Raw genomic sequence first — 27,986 nt, forward strand, 5'->3', positions numbered from 1 at the left:
AAAATCAAACTTAGTTTAATTTTGGACCCTTTGGACCTTAATGTAGACCAATTTGAAAACTGGACCAAAAATTAAGAATCTACATACACAGTTAGATTTGGCATATCAAAGAACCTATTTATTCAATTTTTGATGAAATCAAACAAAGTTTAATTTTGGACCCCCATTTGGACCAACTTGAAAACTAGGCCAATAATTAAAAATCTAAGTACATTTTTAAATTCAGCATATCAAAGAACCCCAAGGATTCAATTTTGGTTAAAATCAAACTAAGTTTAATTTTGGACCCTTTGGACCTTAATGTAGACCAATTTGAAAACGGGACCAAAAATTAAGAATCTACATACATAGTAAGATTCGGCATATCAAAGAACCCCAATTATTCAATTTTTGATGAAATCACACAAAGTTCAATTTATGACCCTTTGGGCCCCTTATTCCTAAACTGTTAGGACCAAAACTCCCAAAATCAAACCCAACCTTCCTTTTATGGTCATAAACCTTGTGTTTAAATTTCATAGATTTCTATTTACTTATTCTAAAGTTATGGTGCGAAAACCAAGAATAATGCTTATTTGGGCCCTTTTTTGGCCCTTAATTCCTAAACTGTTGGAACCAAAACTCCCAAAATCAATCCCAACCTTCCTTTTGTGGTCATAAACCTTGTGTCAAAATTTCATAGATTTCTATTCACTTAAACTACAGTTTTAGTGCGAAAACCAAGAAAATGCTTATTTGGGCCCTTTTTGGCCCCTAATTCCTAAAATATTGGGACCAAAACTCCCAAAATCAATCCCAACCTTCCTTTTGTGGTCATAAACCTTGTGTTAAAATTTCATTGATTTCTATTCACTTTTACTAAAGTTAGAGTGCGAAAACTAAAAGTATTCGGACGACGACGAAGACGACGACGCCAACGTGATAGCAATATACGACCAAAAAATTAAAATTTTTGCGGTCGTATAAAAATATGACACTTCTGATAGAAACTTTGAATAGGCCCAAGCCACCTTAAGACTGTAAAATGTAATTTTTTCATAAAATATTAGTCATGCTCATTCCCAACAGATCAATATTTTTTCATAATCATTTGAATAAGAATTACCACCAAATAAGTAACTAAACATCACAGACAGTATTAGTTGCCATTTGAAAATAATAATGCTTTAAGATTATTAACATTTACTATCAATTCTGGCAATTTATGCTTATAATATTTCTTTTATCAAAAATTGCAACCTACAAAAAAAGTAAACAAAAAAATATTTTAAAAACATTTAGTAGGGTCTACATTCTGATAATTCATATGAACTCAAAGCATAGAATAAAAGACAAACATCCTCAAAACTTCAATTTGTATTTAAAATTTACACATATACATATAATATAATATACACAATTAGCAAATATCTAAACCAATCATATGATCACCAGTTCTTTCATTACTGAAAATGATAAAAAAATGTACACCCATAATAAATAATGATAAAATATGAAGCATTCACCTCTTCTGGCCCCCCATTCATATCACATGTACCTTCAGGATAAAACATTCATAAAACTAGTAACAAATATTGCTATATATTTCTAAAACAAATTACAAAATTGATCTAAAATCTTCTAAAATTCAGTTGAAAATGGTGTTACGTATTTGTGGCCCTGTCGAGAATGAGTCCCCTCAGTGTTAATTTCTCTCTCAGTGTATTATATATCTGAATCTGTTCCTCTGTTGTAAGTAACCAAATACTCTGTAAGATCTTCTGTGGGTTTGGTGCTCTGAAAAAAATATTATTAGAGGTAATAATGCAAATGAAATACAAATACAATTTTCATTATGTAGGAAAATATGTTTGACAAGCATTAGAAACAGAAAGAAAACCAAAGCTCGCCAAGCTTTCTCCGGTTTCATATTGAGAACAAATAAATTAAATTTTCCTACACTGTCTTAATATTGTATTCATTTTGCAATTTAATATTGAGCTTAAACATTTAGTTTGTTTCCCATTGCAATATTTGTAGAATTTGTTCCTGAAACAAATCAACAAGACTTAAATGCTGAGCTGTGACAAATACAGGGATTTGAAAATCGTTTGCAGCAGTAGGGGTTTACAAGGAGACTATAATATAAATATACTATGATTCATTCATCGCTTTGTTTTACATGTCAACCTGTAGGTATATATGTATAGTGGACAGGTCGATAACAGGACGAACTTCTAATGTTTTTTGTTATTTTAAGTATTCAGTTTTGGCAGCTGATATTTGATAATTTCTATCTTATTGACAACTTTTATGGATGGGTCTTGTGTAGATGAAATATGTGTCTAGTGTATCAAACAATAAATACCGTATTTATTCTATTAAACGCCCCGGGGGCGAAGACAATTTCCGAAAGGGGGGCGTCAATTAGAGAAACGTATTTCGTACCTTACTTCATTGACCTTTACCTGAATTTTGTTGAAACAGACTATAGTAACATACATTGTCACGTGTTTCTTATTGTCTTCATAATCTATAAATAGCGTTTATCGGTAATGTGACCTCATCTAATAATTTGTTAAAATTTATAACGTACTGTGTAACTGACAGATCTATTTTTGGAACTTGTACACACTGTGTTGTATTATCGGAGTGGATTAAAACATGGAGGGGGTCTCATTGGAGGGTTCTGATCCCGGATCCCACTTACTGTTTTGTCAGATTCCCGTTTCTCGCTTACACTATGTACGTAAGCAATTCTCAATTTTTTTGCAATTTCCCGTGTCCCGCTAGACTTTATTTCCCGTTTTCACGGCACAATAATTTGATTTTCAAGTGTTACGCTTACAAAAAATCTGCAATCCCACGTCACGCTTAGACCCCAATGAGACCCACCATGGACGTTATTAATTTTTCGTTTCATGTTTCTGAGTGACCGGGTCGATGTCTTTGAAATATTGTAATGGGTAAGTTTTAAATTAATTTTTTTAACTACAAAATGGGGGCGTTTATTAGAAGTCAAAAGTTCTGAACACTATTTTCGGTAGGGGGGCGTTAATTAGAAGGGGGGCTTTAAATAGAATAAATACGGTAAGCCTGACTATTATCTTTGATGCTTTTTTACAACTAAATGTGCCTCTTCAATACAGGAACCTCATAAGCTGTATATGTGTATTCATATAAGTTAGTGATTTCTGGAAATGTTTTTGTGTAACCAGATCTTTTAATGAATCAGTATATAATAAATAAACAAACCATCTGAGGTAATTATCTAACAGCATTCCTCAGTAAAAATGACAACAACTCCTAAGCCATCAGATTATTCAGAAAAAGAACTTTATTTGTAATAACTATTGAAAAGACGAATATTTTATCAATTTGTAAAATTGTCTGTTTTGGACTGAAATGAACACCATTAGATCTATACAATCTAGCTATACTATACCTGATAAAACTTGTGTAGTAGACATGAACAAATGTGGCCATGAGGAACTGACAGTCAAATCTGTCCATGATACCACCATGTCCAGGGATAGTGTCTCCAAAATCCTACAAATAGATGGTCATAATTGTTGTTAATGTCTCAAAATGGAGCTTTTATTTGCAAATAATTTAATTTTGGATGTAACGCGTCTTCTGATTGGCTGACGTTATTTTGTTATGAGCCCATAGACATAATTTAGTCATGTGACCGTGACGTCATCAATGTTTTTTTAATGGTTTTCTACTGTTTAAAATGAAATTTAGAATTAAATTATAAGAAATGACTGTAATATTTTTTTCTGTCTAATCGAAATAACATAAAAAATGTGGTGCACACTGTTAAATAACCCGCTATGCACGTTATTCAGTGTGCACCAGATTTTTTATGTTATTTCTTCATAGACAGAAAAAAATATTACAGTCATTCCTTAATAAAATTTACTGGCAAGTATGGTCCTGGAGTAACAAGCATTCCTACCAGTTACAAGTTCTTTGTATTGGAACAAAATTCTAACTTGATCTATAATTTGACATGGTTTTAACTATATAACAAATATCAAGCCAATATCTTTAGGCATGATGAAAAAAAGTGTTGAAAACTGATTATTAAACTGAATTATTAACTCTGCACAATACTATCTGATCGTAACAAAATTTGAACTTGATCTGTAACTTGTTATGATAAAAATAATAAAACTATAGCACAAATTTCAAATCAATATCTTTCAGCATGACAAAAAAAAAGTACAGAAACCTGATTATTTGAGTAAATTTTCGAAGTGCAAGGTCATAACTCTGCATCAAATAATCAGAACAGAACAAAATTCATAACTGAACTGTAACTTGTCATGATAAAACTATATAACCATTATCAAATCAATATCTGTAAGAATGACAAAACAAGAATGTGTCCAAAGTACACGGATGCCCCACTCGCACTATCCTTTTCCATGTTCCATGGACCGTGAAATTGGGTAATTATCTAATTTGGCATTAAAATTAGAAAGATCATATCATAAGCAACAAGTGTACTAAGTTTCAAGTTGATTGGACTTCAGCTTCATCAAAAACTACCTTGACCAAAAACTTTAACCTGAAACTCCCATTTTCATTTTCTATGTTCAGTGGACTGTGAAATTGGGGTCAAAAGTCTAATTTGGCTTAAAAATTAGAAAGATCATCTCATAAGCAACAAGTGTACTAAGTTTCAAGTCGATTGGACTTCAGCTTCATCAAAAACTACCTTGACCAAAAACTTTAACCTGGATGGATGAACGGAACCACAGACGGACAGACGGACGAACGGAGCCACAGACCAGAAAACATAATGCCCCTCTACTATCGTAGGTGGGGCATAAAAAATGTGGAAAACTGATTTGCCGGACTTATGGATGGACAGACAGACGGACTACTTTGTCTGTAGGGAACTAATAATATACAGAAAGTGCAAGCAATATCTGTACAACCTACAATTTATGGTTTGGGGCTGTTCCAAAATTATGGGCGAGAGGACGGAACGCACTCAAATAAATTAAATGTGTTTTTTTCAATCAATTTTTTTTTTCCATCAATTTTTTTCTTTTCTTAGTATTTGGAAATACATTGTAGTTGGAAATAAACCAGATCTTTTAATTTCTAAAAAAATATACGTGCATGTATAAGTACCCGGCCACGTCCACTTGTATTTTTGTCCATCTGATGAGTTAAGCCCTTTTCAACTGATTTTTATAGTTCGTTCTTATGTTGTACTGTTATACCACTGTCCCAGGTTAGGGGGAGGGTTGGGATCCCGCTAACATGTTTAACCCCGCCACATTATTTATGTATGTGCCTGTAATTCAGTGGTTGTCGTTTGTTTTTGTGTTACATATTTGTTTTTCGTTAATTTTTTTTTTTTACATAAATAAGGCTGTTAGTTTTCTCGTTTGAATTGTTTTACATTGTCTTATCGGGGCCTTTTATAGCTGACTATGCGGTATGGGCTTTGCTCATTGTTGAAGGCCGTACGGTGACCTATAGTTGTTAATGTCATTGTTATTTTGGTCTTTTGTGGATAGTTGTCTCATTGGCAATCATACCACATCTTCTTTTTTATATAATTAAGTATTTGAATACTATTTATTCTTTTATTCATCATAAAATCAGTCTGCTTAAGACCGTACAATTTATTTTTAACTTCTGGTTTTACTTACTTTGATTTTAAATGCTCTTTTGAATCCACTGGCAAAGAATCCACCAAATGGTCCAATGACTGAGGCAAACAGGGACATACTGATAGAATGTAACATGAATGGATAAAGTGTGATAGTCTTCCATGGGATACCAAACTAAAAATAGATAAAATATGATTGGATAATCTGTAAAGGTCATCCATTGGATACCAAACTATAAATAGAAAAAATATGATTGAATAATCTGTAAAGGTCATCCATTGGATATCAAACTATAAATAGATAAAACATGATTGGATAAATGTCATAAATGTGTTGGTCTTCTATGGAATATTTCCCAAATTATAAAAAAGATAAAATATTGTTTGATGAAATGTAATTGTTTTTCATGAATGTACAACCAATATATATATATAAATATATATTAAATGAGACGGACTGTAAAATGAAATTGATTTTTAACAATAAGATAAAATACTAGCTAGTACATGTACTGTCATTTATGTTTACACATGAGGAATGAAACAGTTGCCACCATTAATTAGGGCTTTGACAGTGGTAAATATACATTTTACTTGTCTGTACTCTTTGTCACTAGTAAAACTATACTTGCAACAGTCAAACTCCCAATTGATAGTGGCAAATCTTAAAACTCAGTACAGTTATTGCTTTTTTAATGCAATACTATCAAAATGTTCAATTAACAAGACATTGACTGTGTTTGCAAAACACTGTTGCTAATGATTCAAAATGAAAACATAGAAATTGACGGTAAATATCGTCCAATCAAAAGTAACTTTACATGAAGTGTTGCAATGTGGTCCAATCAAAAATAAATTTACATGAAATAATGCATTTAGAATAGAAGATGTTTGTGAAAGTGCTGATGAAACTATTCTATGGTTAGAAAATGTCAAGCTTGCAAAAGAATGAAAACTGTTCTGCAAATATCAGAAAAAAATACAAAAATTAAGATAATGACATTGAAACAGAAGATAGCTTACAGATTAATGTTAATTCAGACATTTTTTGTGAGTATCAGTTTCTATAGAGTGAGGAAAAATTGTATTATCATTCATATTTGATTTTGGTTATTTTCCCAATTTTGTGGACAAGCTGATAGAAAGTTTATGTATATTTTGTTCAACATTTAAACTTCTGGTTTACCTATCTATACCCACAAAATCCACAAAGTCGGTACAAAAAAATCTCAGCAAATCTGGAAATGTGAACCAAGCATTAAAGTTTTTACATTAAATATATTCATACTAAATGTACTAAAATTTCCCACATAGTAACTATTGGCTCAAAAGAACCTGTTTCATTCACCTCCCATCTTTGCCAAAAAAATAATGGATTTCATTGATAATGATGGTGTAAGAAAAGATGATCTTTACAGATTTTGTGCTTTCTATAAATTCATTGATGAGAACTATAAAGTTCAACAAAGTTGAAAAGTGTACAATCTATGTGATCTTAGCAGTAATTCTGCTGTAGACAAGTGGAAATATGGAGTCATTTATAATCAATGTACATAATAAAGAAAACATTCGATCAGCCACAATGTCTGACAAACACTACAAAGATTTACAGCTCCTCTATAAAAGCATGCAAAACAAAAATTTGATCAACTTGCTTGCTATGTTTGCTTGGATGTTTGCATACAATAGGTAGGCGGAGTTTCAATACATACTGGGATTTGATTAGATATGAATTGAAGTTAATGTTTATTGTCCAATCAAAGTCCAGTATATAGTAAACATCCAAACAAACATAGCAAGCAAGTTGATCAATAGTTTGCTCTGCATGCTTTTATAGAAGAGCTGTAAATGGCACTGATTAACTGTTGCATTGAGTCATTAAATGGAGTTTTCCAAAATAGTTGTTGTTTCATTGTAGTGATTAAAAAATGTGACGTTTTTTTTAGTTTCCCAAATAGACATGATAGAGAATCATGCAAATTAGAGGGACTGAAATAGATTTCCACAAAATATTAACACTATTCTATTTTGTCCTCCTTTTCATGGTGAAAACATAGGTTACGGTGACCTAAATAACTAAAAGTTGATGTCTCATCACCTGATTATGTGTATAAAATGACTTAGAAAACAGAATATCTGAATTGTAACAATTTTTGAAATAATGCATCTTTTAAAATAGTTATAATTGTTTTCAAAAATCAAATAGACCAGTTTATATATATACATTATCAAAATTGACAATTTTAATGGTAAAAGTTAACCGACAAAGACAGATTACAAATGAAGACGATACATGTATCTCACATATCAAGGTGAGCTAAACATATACGACTATGTTATATAAGGATTTCCAAGAAGTTTGAGAATGCACCGGAGTAGTATCTAAAGCATGTTTCTATCTGGTGTGTTTTACATGTTGTATACTCACAATTTTGCTCTGAAAAAATTTATACAAAATATGAATATCAATTGTTTGAACATGAGCTTAAAATAATAGTTTTTAAAATGGCGCAATTTCAAACATAATAAATGGGAATATTTTCGTGGTATCAAAGCATAAACTTCTAGTATGGGAGTTTAATTTGTGCATCAAAAGATAAATTAGTCCTTCACATGATAAATATCTTGATTTGTACAAACTATATCTTTGGGATACTTTCAAGCATACCATTTTTTAAAGATATAAGTCAGAACCATTTTGATATACAGTGCATGAGTTAATTATCAGTGTTGTTCGGTCACAAGAGGAAAATTTTTCGATATTGGAATTCTTTGATTAGTTATTCTTTTTATTACATTGGTAAAAAGCTTTTTTTTATGAATTTAAAGTAGAAAATGTAAGGAACAATATATTTTTTTCTACGCATTCACAATTTGTTTTGATCTGCCGTTATCGACGTCTTGACAACGCCTATTGTTGTATGACGTCAGAGGAGTGAAATAACCATATTTATTTCACATGTGAAATTATCGGTTTTTATTTCACTGGGAAGTCAATGTAATTCATTGCAACCAATGTAATAACCATTAATATTTAATTTGCAATATTGGATTGCATATTATGTAAACGTATTCAAACTGAAAATATAAAATGGTGACTTTTTGGTTGTGTTAAGTATTTAATTTTAATGTATGTTATGATGAGTACTCAATTTGAAACAGTGAATTTAATAATGCACTTATTTATCACAGACATGCAAATCTTATTAAAATATAGCTCAATCATAAACTTGTGTTGTGTTGTGCTATAAATAAAATACAAATATATTTTAAACTTGAAGTACAACCCTTCCCATATAAAATAGGTGTAAATGAAAAGATAATAAAGCAGGATTTGTTTCATAAAGGATCATCAAACAAAACTACTATATTTACATACCACTGGGCACGGAGATTGATCATTCCTTATATCAAGGTTTACATGTTCAAGAAACTCAACGATCGTATTAGAAATGGCAACACCTTTTACACTTTTGGCATATTTAAAACCGATAAATTGTTCTCGTATGCTGATGATATCGTTTTTCTTATCTAAGAACCTAACACACAAAGACAATTTAAATTTTTTAATTTTTTTTTTTCAAAGGGGGTATTATCGGCAAATTTATGTATAGGCACGTGCCTAGTCGAGCCTTAGGTAGCTAAGCCCCTGGTTTTGATTGCATGAAAATCTTTACATAAAAATATGTCATAAAAAACTAAAAAAGACTGTGAAATTTCTGGAAAATATTGAACACTTTAAAATAAACTTACTACACTGAATATCTTCTGTGCTACTGTTGGCAGATTGACTTCTGTTAATATAAACACAGGATGTCTCTCACACTCATACGATATCTTGTTATTTACATCATCGTAAGAAATCGGACAAACAAAATAATCAAACTGCACCAGAAAATAGGACAACTACAAAATATAAACAATATCAAGTGTCATACAAAATGAAATTCACAGCATAAAGACTTTTAATGCCTTGTGCTCAGTTGTTAATGGTTTTGTATTTGATTTTGTCTGTTCTAACTTCTGACACAGAAATCAGACTAAATGACTAACTAATATCCAGGTTTGTTACATGGCTCTGACCATTTTCATTGGTTTATTGCATGGCTGTGACCATTTTCATTGGTTTGTTACATGGCTGTGACCATTTTCATTGGTTTATTACATGGCTGTGACCATTTTCATTGGTTTATTTGAAAAAAACAAAACTTTTTTCAGTAAATTTCATTGGTTGCTTGAATTTAAAACAGTTAATGTTTTTAAATGCCAGGCTGCTTGATATCAAAATTAAAATGCTTACATAAACACATTTATTCTTAAACCTGTTGTTTGCATGACATTCAACGGTAATGTTCTTCTCATTATGACCCATATATCTGATGATGGTAGGAAACTTAAGTGCTGGCATGTCAGTAGCTGCTAGTAGTCCCTTGTTAATAGATGTTTTCATAGTATTTTTTCTTAGTTTCTTCTCTTACCTATTCTGACATTAGACTGAGTTTTACTGTGCATATTGCAGTGGGTTTGATTATTCTACATTGGCTAGAGGTATAGGGAGGGTTGAGATCTTACAAAACATGTCAAATCCTGTTGCATTATTGTTCCAGTCCCAAGTCAGGAGGCTCTGACTTTTGTTAGTCTTGTATGTTTTAGATATTTATATGTTTTGGAGCTTAGTGTGATATCCATTTGCACTGAACTAGTATGCATTTTTGTTATGGGGCCAGCTGAAGCCAGCCTCCCCATTGGGATTCTTCCTGTTCTGATGACACATTCATGGCCTTGGTCAGTTTTCTTTTCTTTTGTCTTTTCAGGCAGCCAAACACTAAGGACTAACATTAAACCTAAAATTTTGTAAATATAGGGAATTTATAAACTCAACTATGCTTAACAGGGTGTTGTGAGTGTTATTGTAATGACCAAAGAAAAGTAATGGCATCTTCACTCCATTTGGAATGATCTTGTATCTTTGTGGATATGATTGAAATTCCACCCGAGGCAGTTAATATACTTACTGCTAATCCAAACAGTACTGTAGACAAAGCACCACCAATAAATCCTTCCCATGTTTTCTTAGGAGACAGTTTGATCAGCGGTGTTTTACCAAAGAAAAATCCAAACATGTACGCCATGATGTCATTACAAATAATCATGGAGACTGGGACTAAAAGCCTGAAAAATAACAAAAAATATTATAAACAATATACATAAATTTGTACATCATGCAATATCATCATGGGACATAAAGATATTGAACATTAGTCCAAATTGCATCCAAAACACAAAGAAATGGGTAAAAACGGGTAAAAACCACCATTTAAGAGCATAACTCATATGATGAGTCAACTGCCTACTTAAGTCATGTGTGTTGGGGATATTTAATTCAAATTCTTATATGACGTTCTTCAAAGGGTTTTAGTACAGACCCGTGGTAAAATATGAATATATTACTTGTATGGGTTGTTCTGACCATACTGACACGTCATATGTTTTTTTTCAAGAATGAGATACCCCACCTAACTAAATACATTATTATAAGTATCTTTTATAAGCATGTCATGTCATTGCTTCAGTTTGCTTCATTCTTTTTTATCAATGTAATAGACCACTTTCGAGTTCATCTGTCACAGGAAAAAACTCGTCAATTATGCACGCCTTTATGACGTCATTTACCAGATAGGGGGGATCGCCTGTATCCTTGCACTATTTACGTTCATCAAGCGTCTTAGTGATCGTCATTGTGCAGGATAAACTAGAAATAATGGTTGTTCTGTAGGTACTTAATGATTATTCCCTAATGACAGCAGTGCTGATTGTCAATTTTTTTAGAATTCAATTTGCCGTATAATTCGTACATCATAGATATCTAGTTTTCCAACCACTCGCTCAACATTGGAATGGAAGTGACTACGCCCCTAAACGCATAAATGACGTTCACTAAAACCAGAGTTTTTGATGGAAATGCATCGAACTCGAAAGTTGTCTATTGTGGGTTTATTTACAAAAACGGCAAATATTTTCCTCCACCTAGAGCGCTTCGATCCAAAAGAATTGCAGTCTTTGTCCCATTAGAATAGAAATAATTCATGGGGGCTTGAATTCATACTGATTTTACCACAAGTTGGATCTTTATGCAGATATTGTAAAATCAGTATAAATTCAAGCCCTCATGAATTATTTCTTAATATGAATAAATGGTGTTCTCGAAGACGGGAAACATTAAACCAATTATTTCTTACTGCTTACAAACTACAAGATATATATATATCCCATACCAAATGAGTCCCTCAAAAACATTCTGTATAATTAAGTGTGACTGTGTGACCACTATAAGTAAGGTTACGTGTGTCCAACCAAACTGAAAATAAATAAAAGACAGAAGGATTAATAAATGTGATTCAAACAAATTAATATTTATTTAATTTTTAACATAAATTTTGTACTTCAAAACAATCAGGAGCATGTAATTCAGTGGTTGTCATTTGTTTATGTGTTACATATTTTTTTTTCGTTAATTTTTTGTACATAAATAAGGCCGTTAGTTTTCTCGTTTGAATTGTTTTACATTGTCATTTCAGGGCCTTTTATAGCTGACTATGCGGAATGGGCTTTGCTCATGGTTGAAGGTTGTACGGTGACCTGTAATTGTTAATTTCTGTGTCATTTTGGTCTCTTGTGGAGAGTTGTCTTATTGGCAATCATACTACATCTTCTTTTTTATATTGACACTTAAACAACTCTTTAATTGTTACATTTAATCTTTAAGTTACAGTAAGGCTTTTAGTACAAAGCTTCTGTGTAATAACATTATAATTTCTAAAATAATATCAATAAATTATAATTTCTAATATGATATATTACAAATGTATAAATAATAAGTCTTTTTGAGTAAAGCTGTTCCTCATATATAAATATAACTAGAACACACCAGCGAAATCGCGGGCATATAGAGCTTGTGAGATTTTGTGTCTGGGGAATTTCGGCCTGAAACAATTTCATATCTAGAGTATTTCAGAAATGGTGTCAAAATTCATAGGTACTTGGAAACAGTTTAAGCTCCCTTGTTTCCAAAGTTCGTTATTTTTTTCTGTTAAATTCTGTTATTTACGCTTTTCTGTATACTATGAACAAACGTATACTATATTATAAATATTAAAGTGTATTTAATTTTCTAATTTAACTATCAATTCAAGGTGTCTTCTCCATGGCCATCACTGCTATATTATATAGAGAGTCTCTATATATTATAGTAGTATTTTGATCACAGTATACATGCAGATAAACGCGAAAATAATTGTCCTGTCCCCGTCCGAGTACTTATGAAAATTATCTGTAGGTTAAAACCGAGGTATAAAGTAGTGGTTCTTACAATATGAAAACCAAGATATGGACAACGCTCTGATTGGCTTATTTATTTTTCATTTTTGTTATCTATCATTCAATTGGTTCTCAATGTTTAATCCGGAAGTCATGTCTGACATAAAAGTCGGTTTGATAACGGAAACAATATTCGGACACCTTTATTTTCGTTTTTCTCCCAAAATAACCTAAACTGAATAGTCATAAGAAAGGATGACAAATGCGACTATGCATGGTACCTATATGACACAGATGCACAATGATTAATTTATTGTGTAATTTTTTACGTGATGGTATCATTCTTACCGTGATGTTTAATTTTTCTCTGTGGTGATAAAATTTTCGGTTAAAAAATTGTAGATTGTTTTTTTGACCAAAAGTCTTCATAACACAGTACCACAGTAAACAAAACAAAAGACAAAAAGGTTACTAACACAAAAAACTAACAAGAAAAAAAAAATAAGCGATGCAATTCAACACGACATATTTTACAAATAGTTTTGACACAGGTTACCCTGGTGCTATCCAAAAATCCTGGGGAGAACACTGTGACTAATGAGCATCTGAAAGATATTTTTTGATTTTCATATTCCTTCTTGATGTGAAATTTATTTTATTCTCATTCGACCAAGAGGCCAAAAATGTAACCTTCTCCTTTACCTAAGAAAACATCAATAATTGTTACTACATGTACTACTTTATGTTATTCATACACTTACCAAGGTAAACTGTTTTAAGTAGTGCTTCTTCTTCAAGCTGACAACAAAACCAACAAAGCCAGCCACGTACAAGGAAAATGATATAAATCTGTGGTACGATACTAAGGGACGTAAAAATTCCTGTAAACATAAACGGTAAAGGTAACACATAAATTTGTTGTGCTTTGTTTTAAAGAGCAAATATATTAGGAACCAGATGCTCCGCAGGGCGCAGCTTTATACGACCGCAGAGGTCAAACCCTGAACGGTTGGGGCTAGTATGGACACAATATTCAAGCTTGATACAGCTCTGGAATTTGGATTGTGATTAAATAGTTGACACAGCATAGGTTTCCGACACAGAATGAATGTGGTCTAATGAACTTTTTTTTGTTTTGCTATTGAGCAATTCACTAATCCTCTCAAAAAAAAAAAATTTGAAGAAATTTTCTTTTTAATTTCTGAAATCTGAAATGAAAAAATTGACCCCCCCCCCCCCCCCCAAATTTTGTTTTCAGCTCCCCCTTTCCCTTATTCCAAAAATGATCTCAATTCAAATTTCTAATGGAGTTTGAAACAATAACTACTCATTTAAATACATCATAAAATATTGAAATATTAAATGCCATACAGTCATGGTTAAAATTAATATTAATTAATAGTAACTTCCAACAAAATAAATGGAGAATGTGTCCAAAGGGACACAGAGTCACAGATGATGCTTCCGCTAGCATATAACGTTATAAAGGGAAATAACTCAAGAACTGTAAAAGTGAAGCTGCCAAAAATTGAACTTAAACTGAGTTTGGAGGTAATAAGCATTATATACACATTTCATTAAATTTAGTTGAGACAAACTTAAGTTAAGAGAACAAAAACATTTTTCCATTTGTAAAGGGACATAACCCTAGAATGGTAATCAAAGTGCTTGTAATCACTGAATGGTAAAGACTGCTTTAATTAATCAGTTGGTAGTAAAGTGAATATTGCATTGTATATTGTATATAGCATTGATTTAAGTTGATTCAACTACTATTCTGGACAAAGAATTTTCAAAGAAGATTTCATAAAGCATTGGGTTTAGGTGATTCAACAATCATTCTGGACAAAGAAAGATAACTCCAATTTATTGTCTTGAAACTACAAAAATGCTTGTTTTTGGTCCCTTTTTGGCCCTTTATTCCTAGACTGTTTTGCCCCATAACCTACAAAATATATCCCAACCTTCTACTTATGGTATTAAACATTGTGGTATAATTTCAGAACAATTGAAATACTTCTACACAACTTTTTGTACTGACATTAGATAAATGCTTATTTTGGGCCCCTTTGGGCCCCTAATTCCTAAACCTTAGGGACCATAACCCCCAAAATCAATCCCAAGCTTCCTTTTGTGGTTATAAACATTGTGTTAAAATTTTAATGATTTCTATTCACTTATACTAAAGTTATTATCCGGAAACCATCCGACTTCGGATGATGCTGACGTGATACCAATATACGAAAAAAATTTTGCGGTCATATAATAAAAATTCATTATCCAAAACATATTATACATTTAAGTCAAATATATGAAATGCAATAATAAATTCACAGCTGATGTCAAATGTGGTAACTGCAATACTATCTGTCCCCTTTCACTGAATAGGAACTTCCAAATTAGACTTATTACTGGGTTTGTACTAACATGAGCAACATGACAGTCACCACATGTGGAGCAGGATCAGCTAACACCTGAGATCACCCACAGTTTTTGGTTGGGTTCATTTTGCATAGTCTTTAGTTTTCTATGTTGTGTTATGTGTTCTGTTGTTCGTCTGTTTGTCTTTTTTTCTTTTTAGCCATAATGTTGTCAGTTTATCTATCTATTTTGATTTCATGAATTCTTATAAATTAGATGTAAGACTATAATTATGTAGTTAAAAAATAACATTATTAAACAAATTTTTTTAATGGCCAATTGAATCTAAAAGCTGTTTTTATAATCAATCAAAATTTGTAATAATACAAAACTCACTGTTCGCTGAAGCAGAACACCAAAGTACTGGATGAGACTTTCTCCGTAGAAAAAATAATTTGATGTAAACAGGAAGTACCAACTCAACATACGGAACCATGGTAAGTTAAAGGATTTGTAAACAATATACCCGATTGTAATAATCTCATGGAAACATTTGATCTGTACCATCAGTGTCTATAAATAAATAAAAGAAAAATGTGGTATAAATAAGCATGGTGTATAAGTTTCATTACATTCGGTTGAGGCAAACCAAAGTTAGAGAGTAGAAATAATTCTGAGATGAACAACAGTAAAACAGATTAAACTAATAGGGCCATGTTCTCTAGCCAGGGAGGCATAATAAAAATTAATGAAAATAATTAATTCCATTAAGTAATCAAGAATATGTGTCAATTGCATCAGGACCGGCTAACACTTTTATTTTTCCATGTGAAGTGAGGTTATATTTTTTGAAAATTTCACATCATATAAATGAACATGAGTACAAAGCTTTAAGTTGATGTGACACTACTACATGGTAAACTATCTTTAGAAAAATGTGTAACCTGATATACTGGATAACAAATTGAAGATATAATGGATGGTTGGTTGAAAGGACAAACTGGAAAACATAATGAACCCTTAATTTTCTATGCCAGGCTTTTAATATCAATACATTACAATCGACACAATTGTATTTAAATAACTTACATGTATGTAAAAAAAAATGATAATTTTACTTACAACTATAACCAATGCCAGTGGTCCTAAATAGATGATTAAAAAGAAAAAGAAAATCATCGCCCAGGAGAAAATTCCTCTTATAATCCAATTTCTCCATCTGAAAATATAGGAAAAAATAATACATTAATCAAAAACTCCCTTTAGTATTTAGTCATTTAGAACGAATCCTTCAAAAACTCTATCACCATGTAAAGACTCATTGCAAAATCAAATTGCTCCACATAGAAAAAAGAAATTATAATGCCTAAAAAAAAAAGTTCCATAGTTCCATGTTTTCTGCTCTTTGGGCAGGTTGTTGTCTCTTTGACACATTCCTTCATTCCCAACAAGTTTCAAATTCATAACACATTAACACAATCAAGGTCCTGTATTGTGAAAAAATGCAGCTATCTAAAATTGAATAAAGCCTGATACATACATTTTTTATGTTTTTAATAATTCAATATTTTACCTTCAATTTTTAGTAGTTGCTTATGAAGTGTAGATTTAAGTTACTTTGAAATACCTATTAGTAGAACAATAGGGAGATTGCCAAAACAACTTTCAAAAGGACCATAAGAAAACATATACTGGACCCGATTCAATCATTTAGGTGTTACATTTTACAAAGAATATTTTTGCGAAGAATTTCTCTTCAAACGATGCTAGGAGCAGACTTAAGTTAGCTGTAAGGTGAGGTTTTTTGGCTTCATGTTGGAGGCCTCATTGTGACTTTGAGATCAAGAGCAGCAAATGAAAGCACTGTTCCTTTAATTTGATTTTCATGTGTTTATTTGGTGTTCATGTACTGATTTAGTGTCATGGATGTAAACCTCATAATCTTTGTTTGTTCTATTAGGAAATTTACCTGTACAGTCTTTAACATTGAGTTCAATAAAACCCATACCATCATAACCATATACATTTGTAGTAAGGTCACAAAAAGCTAGGGATACATTCAAGATATATCATAGAGCAGGGTTATAAAGCAAAATATTTTAACCATGTTAACCTTCAATCACCTTCATTTATAGGCCTTGGTTAATTAATTTAAAAGGTCAAACTCTAATAATCAATGCACAAATGATATTTTTATCTGAAATGAATCAAAATCTTCTTCTCCATCATATAAAGACTTTGAATTGGCAGGAATCAATAAACTAATTCATCAACGATATAATGCACTAATTAACAAGCCTTTGTTGTGATGTTATGCTATTGTTTCAGAAAAAAGGAGAAGGTTTAGTACTATTAAAACATTTAATCTTGCTGCAAATGTTTGCACCTGTCCTAAGTCAGGAATCTGATGTACAGTAGTTGTTGTTTGTTTATGTAATTTATACGTGTTTCTTGTTTTTTTATATAGATTAGACCGTTGGTTTTCCCATTTGAATGGTTTTACACTAGTAATTTTCGGGCCCTTTATAGCTTGTTGTTCGGTGTGAGCCAAGGCTCCGTGTTGAAGGCCGTACATTGACCTCATATAATGGTTTACTTATTAAAATTGTTATTTGGATGGAGATTGTCTCTTTGGCACTCACACCACATCTTCCTATATCTATACATTTACATCAAGGAAGATTAGTTTATCATTTAAACAATGGAACAGTCAGCTAACCAGAAAAATGTACAAAATGTGATATGATCATCTGCTTAATAGTTGTAACAAACATTTAGCTACCTGCATCTATATCATGTAATTACTTTATATCTTAATCATGTTAATGCACAATAAAATTAAGCTGGTACTTAAATGTTATAATGTTATTTTATTCCAATGAAATGTCAAGTTCTATAACAATGTTTCCAACCTGAGGTGGTTACGCATGGTAATGATGATGTATAGATTATTATAATTGCAAAAGATGCAATATATTTTTAGTCTGATTTAATATTTAGTACATGACTCATTAAATTCAGAATGGAAATGGGGAATATATCAAAGAGGCAACAACACGACCAAAGAGCAGAAAACAGCCATAGGCCACAAAGGGGTCTTCATGTATATTAAAATCTTCAATTCAAACAGTCCTGTGTCATGTGTGTGTTACCATCATATATTTTCAATACAATAGTAATTTCTTGAATGTTGTCTAGATCTGATATAACAATGTTTGAAATTTCTAGATTATTAAAGTAAGAAAGAAATATACATTTCCTTATCTAAGTGACAATCCTTAGATGCTATGAGGATGATAAATGTATCAAGTTTCAATAAACATGATAAACAATAAAAAAAAAATTTGTTTTTCACTGTTTTTCTAACTCACTATCTCACTCAAAGAGTGTGAGTTGCAACTTATCATACAGAAAGATGAAGGAAGTTATTTTTAGAAAATAGAGATAATTCTTATCTTTATACAAGTAAATTCTAGTTTTTATTTTTAATATTGATGAAAATAACAAAAGTTATCTTCATGTAGAATTTATCAACTCCTTTAGCTGATGCCCCAATCACATTATCATTTTCTATGTTCAGTGGAGCGTGAAATTGGGGTCAAAACTCTAATTTGGCATTAAAATTAGAAAGATCATATTATAGGGAACATGTGCACAAAGCTTCAAGTTGATCGAACTTCAACTTCATCAAAGACTACCTTGCCCAAAAACTTTAAAAAAAACTTTACCTTGGGTTGAGGTTTTTAAGAGCTGAATCTAAAGCTTCGGTTGTTTTGTCTGATGATTGTGACAACTGTCGTGTTGTTGTCAGGTCAGCACCAGGTGGCAGCTCATCTTCTTCTGATTCAGGGTTACTCTGAGGTGGAGGCTTCTAAAATTACATAAAAAGGGTGTTAAAAATGAACTTTATTACAGTCAGACATTTTAAATTTTCTTTTGTAAAGGCTTCTATTTGGGGCAATTTAAAGACAATGATGCCATCCAAAGAAGTGAAATAAGGGCATGGCATCATTTAAAAATGGCATGGCGTCTATGGTATCCATGCTAAACATGCTTGGGGGAAAAATTAAGTCTACACCAAAATCTTTTCTGACTGCTAGTCCAAAGACTATATTTAATATTCAAACATTCTTGTTAAGTGTCTAAACATTAGAGTATTGCAAAAAGTTAATAGTCCGAATAATTTTTCCTAGTCTAGTGTGTGATAGGTCTTAAATGTAAGTCATTTTGTAAGTGGCTATTGGTACAGACTGTTATATATCAATATGATTTCAATGTAGCAAATAAATAAATTTTTGAGTTTGTTTGCCAGTCACCAATAAAGGCCTAAAATTATACTTTTTTTTGTCTATTAAAACTACTATTGTGAATTCATTAATATTCGTTGGATACCAACTTTCGCGTATTTCAAAGGGTACAGGGGAACCACAATGTTCAACGAATTACAATTTTTTTTAATGTCAGAATGTATGCCGACTTTGCCAAAACCTCACATACATGTATATGCAAGTTTATAATTATACTCAGGTCTCGACAATAACGCTTGTCCGATTGTCCGGTACCAGAGGGAAAATTTTAAGGTCGGACAAGTAAAAGCTGTATCAAGCTTGTCCGTAGGGACAAATACAATTCTAATGCAACAACGTTTGTACCGTTCATTTTGATTGGATAACCGTATTAACGTCACTTATTTACATGGCATCAATTGACAATTGATGCTATGGGACTTACGCGCAAGCGCAGACGGTATATTAAATACATGTTTTAACGTTGTTTTCTGTCAGTTTCATTAGAATAGAGATAACATTATTGTATTTTAAGCTCCGACGGCATCAATTGGGGATTTGAAGGTCGCAAATACCCGTTTACTGTCTCCGCTAACGCGTATTCTGAAGAAAATAAATTTCATCCAACTTTGATGAACAAAGTATAATTATAAACAAAAAACAAAAAAAACAAATATTAATTTGACATGTTTCTGTATTTTGTTTATTCAAATGCAAAATCTCATGTTTACTTGCAATCGATTATTTTTAACTGGTTCTTTGACAGGTACCTTTTAACAGGTTAAAGGTATACTATTCTGGAAACCAGTCTTAATCAAATCAACTCAAATCAAATCAAATATTTTATGATCGAATCAATACTGGGCTTTGTAGATAAGGTAACTTTACAGGACAGTTCTCACCTAGGTTTAGCTCAAAGTTTAATAGACAGTTTGGCACCGTAGGAGACATATTCAGTAGACATAATTGATAGACACTTTGGCAAGGCAAGACATTTCGGGACCAAGACAACCATAATTTTTTCACAAAAATATTTTTTTTTTATTTACCATAATTTCATAAAATTTACCAAATCATATTTGATCATAAGTAGAAAAAAACAATACTTGCAGTCTGGTGACCTATAGTTGTTAATTTCTGTGTCATTTGGTCTCTTGTAGAGAGTTGTCTCATTGGCAATCAGACCTTATCTTCTTCTTTTTATTAATTGCATTTGAATAAAAAATTTTCAACTTAAAGAAAAAACAGGATACAAATTTAATCCAATGATCATGAGTGTACAGGCCTATCAGATGGTGCCTCATGTTTAGAGTCTGATGAGACTGGCATTGATGAAAACTAGAACCTAAGTCCTGTGACATGACTTGATTCAGTTGTACTTGACTCATATTTTTGAAAAGTATTTCAAAAGAAATACATCAAATTCTGTTCTATTGTTTAAATTCATTTTGTTCCTTTAATCAACTTAAAAATGTAAAAAGGTTATTTTTAATTAAAAAAATTTGGACAAGTAACAATTTCAAATCGGACAAGTAAATTTTGGTATGTTCTTGTCCTACTGGACAAATTGAAAAAAAAGTTATTGTAGAGGCCTGATACTCAAACCAATTAAATTGGTACCCTGGAAAATAAATAACTACACGGTACATTTTTTTTTATTTTCCATGTTTCTTTTGTGAAATGAAAATAATAATTTATAAATAACTTTAAAGATTTGATAGAGCTGAAGCCAATTAACTGGATTTACCCCAAAGTTTAAAAGCCAATGGTGTATATATGCCCTTATTATTGCCCTACTTAAATACTTGGGGAGCTTTATTTGCCTGAAGATAACCTTCTTCTTAATACATTAATGCATGTATACAAATGTATAATAATATCTAAAATTATTTACATGAAAAAACAGATTATTTAACATGCTTTAAGAAAAGTTTATTTAATAAATCACTGTCACTCAGTACTGAAGCACTGACTAATTCTAAAACTAATATATTTTTAGCCCAACTCATTATCAAATTTAAACTTTAATCATGCTAATTCTAGTATTTAAAAAACTACCATTCATATTATATATAATTAAAAATACACACGTACAATGACATACGTGTGAAATTAAATATAAAATACTAATACTTTTAAATTCGGTATTTTAAATTTATTAGATATAATGATTATTGCACTTTTAAGATGTATATCTTACATCAGACTTTTTATTTGTTTTACATTTCATTGTATGTATATATGTACCAGTTACTTAGTAATAATGCTAAAAATAGTAACTTCCACTTAACAGAAACCAACATGAAACTGAAGAAGATAAAAATTACTGAACATTATCAGATCTGATCCTATTATCATAATAATCTTAAATTAAATATAAAGTTACTTAGGTCTGCTAGCTGTCCTGTACAAAATGTAGATGATCCAATATACAGTTATGTTATGTTGTTCATGACTATATTGAACTGAATTGAGCTTTCTGATATCAAAACTGTTCTAGTTTATACATTGAAGGTGTCGCCTGTAGATTAGGATCTGATTACTTTCCAGGAACACCTGAGACCACCCCCAGCTTTTAGTGGGGTTCCACTTGCTAAGTCCTTAATTTCCTATGATGTGTTTTGTACACTAGTGTCTTCTGGTGTTTTAATGCCCTACACGTACACCTGACCTAAGGGCAATATGCTTTTCAGATTGTGTGTTCATCATCTGTTCTTGCTTCAGATTGATGTTTTTTGTCGATGTAGTTTTTGATGAAGACAAGAAGTTAAAGTCCAATCAACTTGAAACTTACTACACACGTTTCCTATGATATTTATAGTCATATGAAACGAGTGGTTGGTGAAAATTAATGTTTTTCCAATTCTTGAACCAATGCATGTACATGTATGTATCATAAATTTAGTCCTCTGTGCACGATTTTATCATTTTTTACGCAAGTATATCATATAATTGTCAATACTTTTTCTCTCTATCTGTTATGATTTAACAAATATGGCTGCTCATTAAATGCTGTGTTTTGGAGCCGAAGTTTACCGATTGTCACCTTATAGTAAACAATCATCAAAAAGCATGGGTATTGAGCACGTGTTTAACATGTACAATAAGATAAATGTTTATTTTAATGACAGATCCATGTGTGATCACCGGATTTTTACGAGCAGGGTCACGCTAAGGTCACTATGCATATGGAAAATATGTCAGCGAATTGCTTCTTAAAATTGAAGCAAGCAATTAAAAATAAGTAAACTTTTTTTAAATGTTGAAAAATTAAAGAATTTTCCTCAGAAAAAAGTATATATGTACATAAGTTGTATAATGAAAACTATCCATTTAGTTATAAAAAACATATGCATATTTTTTTATTTTTAATTTGAGGTTTCATTTGACTTTTATTACTTTCTAATTTTAATAACAAATTTGATTTTTTACTCCAATTTCACGGTCCACTGATCATCATGAACATAGAAAATGAATGGCATTCTGATTGTCAGTTTGTTTTCTACTTACAATGTATCATGCTTATGAGTTTAAATATATATATATATCGTTTGCCTCTTTTTTGAAATACTCCAAAAAGAATTGTTAAATTGAAAACTCATTTTCTACTTATTAAATACATGTATGAATGAAAGAAAAGCAGTCATTTCATACATGTAGTCAAAGTGGGATACAACAACTGGTACATTTTGTTTTCCTCTTGAAAATAAAAAGTAAGGACTACATGTATTTATGTATAATTGCTTGATCTCTGATTTCTTTTTTATTTTGTACATGTATATATACGTATGTCTTAAAAGGGATTTGTGTGTGAAAGTATTTTGGATGTAACAAACTTGTTTTACTTAATAATAGTTAATTGGCAGTAAATATTTGAATTTAGTTGATTAGCTTAATATAATCCTTAATGACATAAACATGTTAATAAAGCGAGAGTCAAAAACATTAAATCTACAATCTAACATTAATTATGCCAATTGTTAGCAGACAAAATCTGCATGTACAAAATGCACATAGATGTATATATTTGTAATAAAAAACTATATGTTTGTTTATTTTACAAATAAATTGATAGGAATTTTCATAATCTGTTGATATGAAATGTAAACAAATTAAAATTACATGCAGATACTTGAACCAAAATGAATGTGGCCTATGTTCATGATGTTGTGGGGATCAGAACAGACTTTTAATCTCACAATTAAAGTCACTTTTCAGATATTAATTTCCATTACTTATTCTTAATATGAATGGCTAAGTCTGCATTTCAACATGTTCAAATACAAAAATTTTAACCTGAGATATTATTGATTTATCTGAAAATAAAAGAAATAAATTATAATATATATTCCATAGATAAGAAAGGTTCATTACATATTCTTTCCATGCAAATTATGAAATTAGGGTAGCATCTAGTTTACATGGTCAAACAGGCTGTGAACAAGTAACTGAAACTAAGTACAGTCCTCTGATTTGGACTAATAGAGGTTTACATACATTGTATATATAAAAATATTGACACTGTATGTTTGTGGCATAACATCGTGGCCACAAGTTAATTTTTTTCTGTTTAGTATTAAATTTATATTAAGATCCATTTTGTTACATCTTGTGATCAATTTTATTTGGCAATCACCAATGGCAGTCAGCAGGGTTAAAGAACATCAGTTGTTTGACCTGTTAGTCAAATGCGTTTTGTTTAAATATACTTTTTCACTTTTTTGGTCTTTCGGAAAATGTTGTTTGTACTGTTTTTAGACCCTTCTACAACGAAATTTGTTTTACATGCACACATATAAAAATTGCGGTTTTTATCCAACACAATCATAGGTTTGAATGTAGTTTTCAATTTAGACTCGTTTATCATGTATATATGTATGTACATTGATGTATGACTATCTCACTTCTGATACTGATTTCTCAACTCTGAAAATACCAGCACCTTTCATCCTATGACATGTTTAATTCATTTTTCAGGAACTAGGAATATTTGACACATTCTTTCCAGGACCAAGCAATAAGTTTTAATTTGACAAACCAAATCTACGGCATTTGTATATATATAGACGAAGTTGAAAGATAAACTCAATGCATGGCACTTTAATACTTAGACAAAGATGAGCAACAAACTCAATCTATGGCTCAGCCATTTATAAAGACAAAGACAAACAACAAACTCAATATACATGATCTATGGCACTTATTTAGAGGAAGATAAACAACCACTACTGAATGACAAAAAAAAACACATTTCTGGCACTAAATATCCATCCTAATAAGTTATACACATACATGTATATCTGTATCAAGCAGAACATGAAATAAAAAGATGTTATCATATACTTAGACTAAATAACATATGCTTTTTACTGTATGATAATAGCATAAAATTAACGTAAATTTCATATTTTTCGAATTGGTGCTTAGCGGGCTGATATGAAAAGTTTATCACATGCTTCGAACGTTATCACATGCCTTTCCGTAACGTTATCGCATGGCATTCCGGTGATACTCGGCAAATTCCGGAAAATACACCTCAATGCTACGTTTTCAGTGAAAAACATCACAAAGTAGTGTACAAAACAATTATTTGGATAGTGGAAAGTATATTGTGTAAAAAAAACAAAATAAATGCATTTTTAAAAGTTTCAAACATAATTTAGAAAGTAACTTTTATAAAATTTGACTTTTCCAAACAGTGTTCATTATGTAGATTGTTAAATTATTTTTTTTTTGTCGATTCGTCCATATTAAAATGTTTTTCTTCTCTTTTGATGCATATGATAGAAATATTTCATATCCAATGTACTAAATTTGAGGTCCGACGTTCGTGAATGTTAACTCTTTAACTTCTATTTGGGAACCACATGAACGGATCTGTATTCACTATATGAATCGATTATTTTTCTCCATTGTTGAAGCATATGATAAAAAGATCATAACATGTCATTTTTCATATCGCATGTATTATCAGCCCTCGGTCAATATCAGCCCTCGAGCCATACGGCTCTTGGGCTGATATTGAACCTAGGGCTGATAATACATGCGATATGAAAAATGCCATGTAATAATCTGATATTACAGTGTTCTCCCCAGGCCGTTTTAGCACAGCGCTTTTCAGCGCTATTGCAATTCCCCGCTGTCCTATTGCACTGACCGCAGCGCTATCCAATGCAACCGCGTCGCTATATTTTTTTTCCGTATTTTTCAATGTTTTTCAAAATTCCCGCTTATTTTTCACTTCGGATCACGTGATCGACTGGTTTACGATTTTTGAATGAATTATTTCCGCTGTATTAAAGTAACTTCGCGGGACCAGTATAATAAATTTTACAAAATGGCGTTTTTGAAAGATCAAAATAAACAAAGATTTCAACATTGACATCGATTTTTTTAATTTAAAGAAAATATGGAGGCATATATGAATGAAATGTGATGAAATGAATTGACCGCATTTCCCGACGTCACTCACAAACTTGTTTTACGAACTTTGAACAAACGATGATTTTAAAAACGATCAAACACAGGGGTTTGTTACAAATTATTTGCCGGGTTTACTATCCATACGAACCCCGAAAATGATCAAGTCTTTTAAATATTAATTATCCGCTATTCGAACTTATAATTTAGTCAGAAATTCTTCCATTTGATAACAATTTGAGAGGATATGATTAGCAAAACAAACCCCAAGCAGATACGACTTGAGAAATTTTACTTTCTCGATGTCCAGCTTGGATGAGGCCATTTCAATATTATAAAACGTTTAGGTCATAAAAATGAGAAATCTTTATGCTAAAAAATGTAAATTCCTGTCAAACGTCGTAAGGTAAACAGTACACTGCTACAGTTTGTTACAAACCCAAACAGAAGCTGTCAATGACTTTATTGTTGGTCCTACATGTTCTGCAACATTACCTGATGGATGCTAAGAAATCTTGGCACAGGCAGTCTGGTGTAGATCCATCATGGAAAAAGACTTTTCCTTCAGTTTTATACATAGATAGTATGAGGATTTAATATATGAATTTACAATGGAGAAAAAAGACTCTTCAGACTTCTATATCCAGACAATAACATTAACAAACAAAGCATCATTAAGGGATACACTGTAACTTCCATGAGCATGACAAGGACATCATAACAAGAGGAAACATCAACAGCATGATATAATAAAAACACATAACAAAGCAATTACAAACAAACCGCGCGCCGCAATAAAGTTACTGAGAATTGTCGAAAATTACGCGCTTACCACAGCGCTATCCAAAAATCCTGGGGAGAACACTGTATTATTATGCATGCAACATTAATAATCTTAACTGAATTTAGTTATTGGGATGACAGGTACAAATGTACTTTATTCTATTCTGAAACCTTCAATGAGCTGTATGCTGTTGCAGTACCCTAGCTTTTAGGTTCTTTTGATAGATTTTGACAATTTGCCATGTTTGCAGATAGACGTATTTACACTTGAATGCAAATTTGTCCGCCATTACATAACATCACACAGGTTCCTGTAAACTTTGACTTCATAATTCAAAATATTTGACGTCACAACTAAAAAGTGATTGTTGCTTGACGTCAAAAGGTTATTCGGAGGTGATATAAGGTCATTCGGAGTCAAAATACAGCTAAATGCCATAAGTGTAAATACGTTTATTCAAGGTCCACACAAATCATAAAATAGCAAAAGGACTATTGGAGTTACTGTTTTCGCAGCTTTATATTTTGATATAGAATAACATTCATTTTCATCAACATTTATATACAAATGTATTACCCATTTCCACCCTCATACATGTCATAAATATATATTCCCTTCGAAAATGCATGTACCTCAAGGAATGATAGTATCAATATCTATTTATGATCTTATCCTATGTACAAATACATTATAGTTATGATGTCCCATGCAACAGCTGTCTTAAATAGTAATAGTCTATAAGAATTACCACATTTATTTGCCTGGAGCAAAAACATGATCATGATAATTCCAAAATCTAGTTTCCATCAACATGATCAAGTTTCCTGATTAAAATTTATAAAGTTAACATCATTTGATATGCACAACAGCAACTTTAAAAATGTTAATTAAGCATTGTTTCAGTTCAAAACATGTTCAAAATTGTTTGTTTTGATTTTTTTGCATCAATGTTTTTGATTCAGGTGGTCATGTTTTGGGACGTTGTAACAGAACAATAAACGTTTGATGCCTCACCTCATCTGAACTGCTAACTTCTCCATCTTTCACTCTATGTCTTAGTTCTGACATTTTGTCACAACTTAACTGATCAAATAAATCACAAAGTGAATTAGGTCTGAAGTGTTTTATATTTAGTTATGTGCATATCATCTGCTAGTCTCGTAGAAAACGAGAGCGGACTTTGTACAACACAGAGTTAACTCCC

At 31.5% G+C, this 27,986-nt stretch overlaps 1 protein-coding gene across 1 annotated transcript; it reads right to left on the reverse strand.

The window, feature by feature from the left end:
- Positions 1–970: 970 nt before the first annotated feature.
- Positions 971–27,962, reverse strand: LOC143044588 (phosphatidate cytidylyltransferase, photoreceptor-specific-like). Its single transcript, XM_076216651.1, has 11 exons — positions 27,797–27,962; positions 19,021–19,163; positions 16,415–16,511; positions 15,689–15,865; positions 13,693–13,812; positions 11,890–11,972; positions 10,630–10,786; positions 9,368–9,520; positions 5,655–5,789; positions 3,425–3,528; positions 971–1,776 (listed from the first exon to the last, which is right to left on the reverse strand). Exons 1-11 carry the CDS (start codon positions 27,848–27,850, stop codon positions 1,644–1,646), a joined length of 1,356 nt encoding a protein of 451 aa, XP_076072766.1. The 5' UTR covers positions 27,851–27,962; the 3' UTR covers positions 971–1,643.
- Between the last annotated feature and the right edge of the window lie 24 nt (positions 27,963–27,986).

This window comes from Mytilus galloprovincialis, chromosome 9, assembly GCF_965363235.1.
Source record: "Mytilus galloprovincialis chromosome 9, xbMytGall1.hap1.1, whole genome shotgun sequence".
Taxonomy (NCBI): domain Eukaryota; kingdom Metazoa; phylum Mollusca; class Bivalvia; order Mytilida; family Mytilidae; genus Mytilus; species Mytilus galloprovincialis.

What these genes read in the sequence shown, in the direction of transcription:
- LOC143044588 (XM_076216651.1), bottom strand. Translation starts at nt 27,850, where the DNA reads ATGTCAGAACTAAGACATAGAGTGAAAGATGGAGAAGTTAGCAGTTCA. An exon ending in CAGTACTGTTTGGATTAGCA is followed by an intron (nt 9,521 to 10,629) that starts GTAAGTATATTA and finishes TATATTTTGTAG; the next exon opens with TTGTCCTATTTTCTGGTGCA. An exon ending in TACTACACAAGTTTTATCAG is followed by an intron (nt 1,777 to 3,424) that starts GTATAGTATAGC and finishes TATTTTTTTCAG; the next exon opens with AGCACCAAACCCACAGAAGA.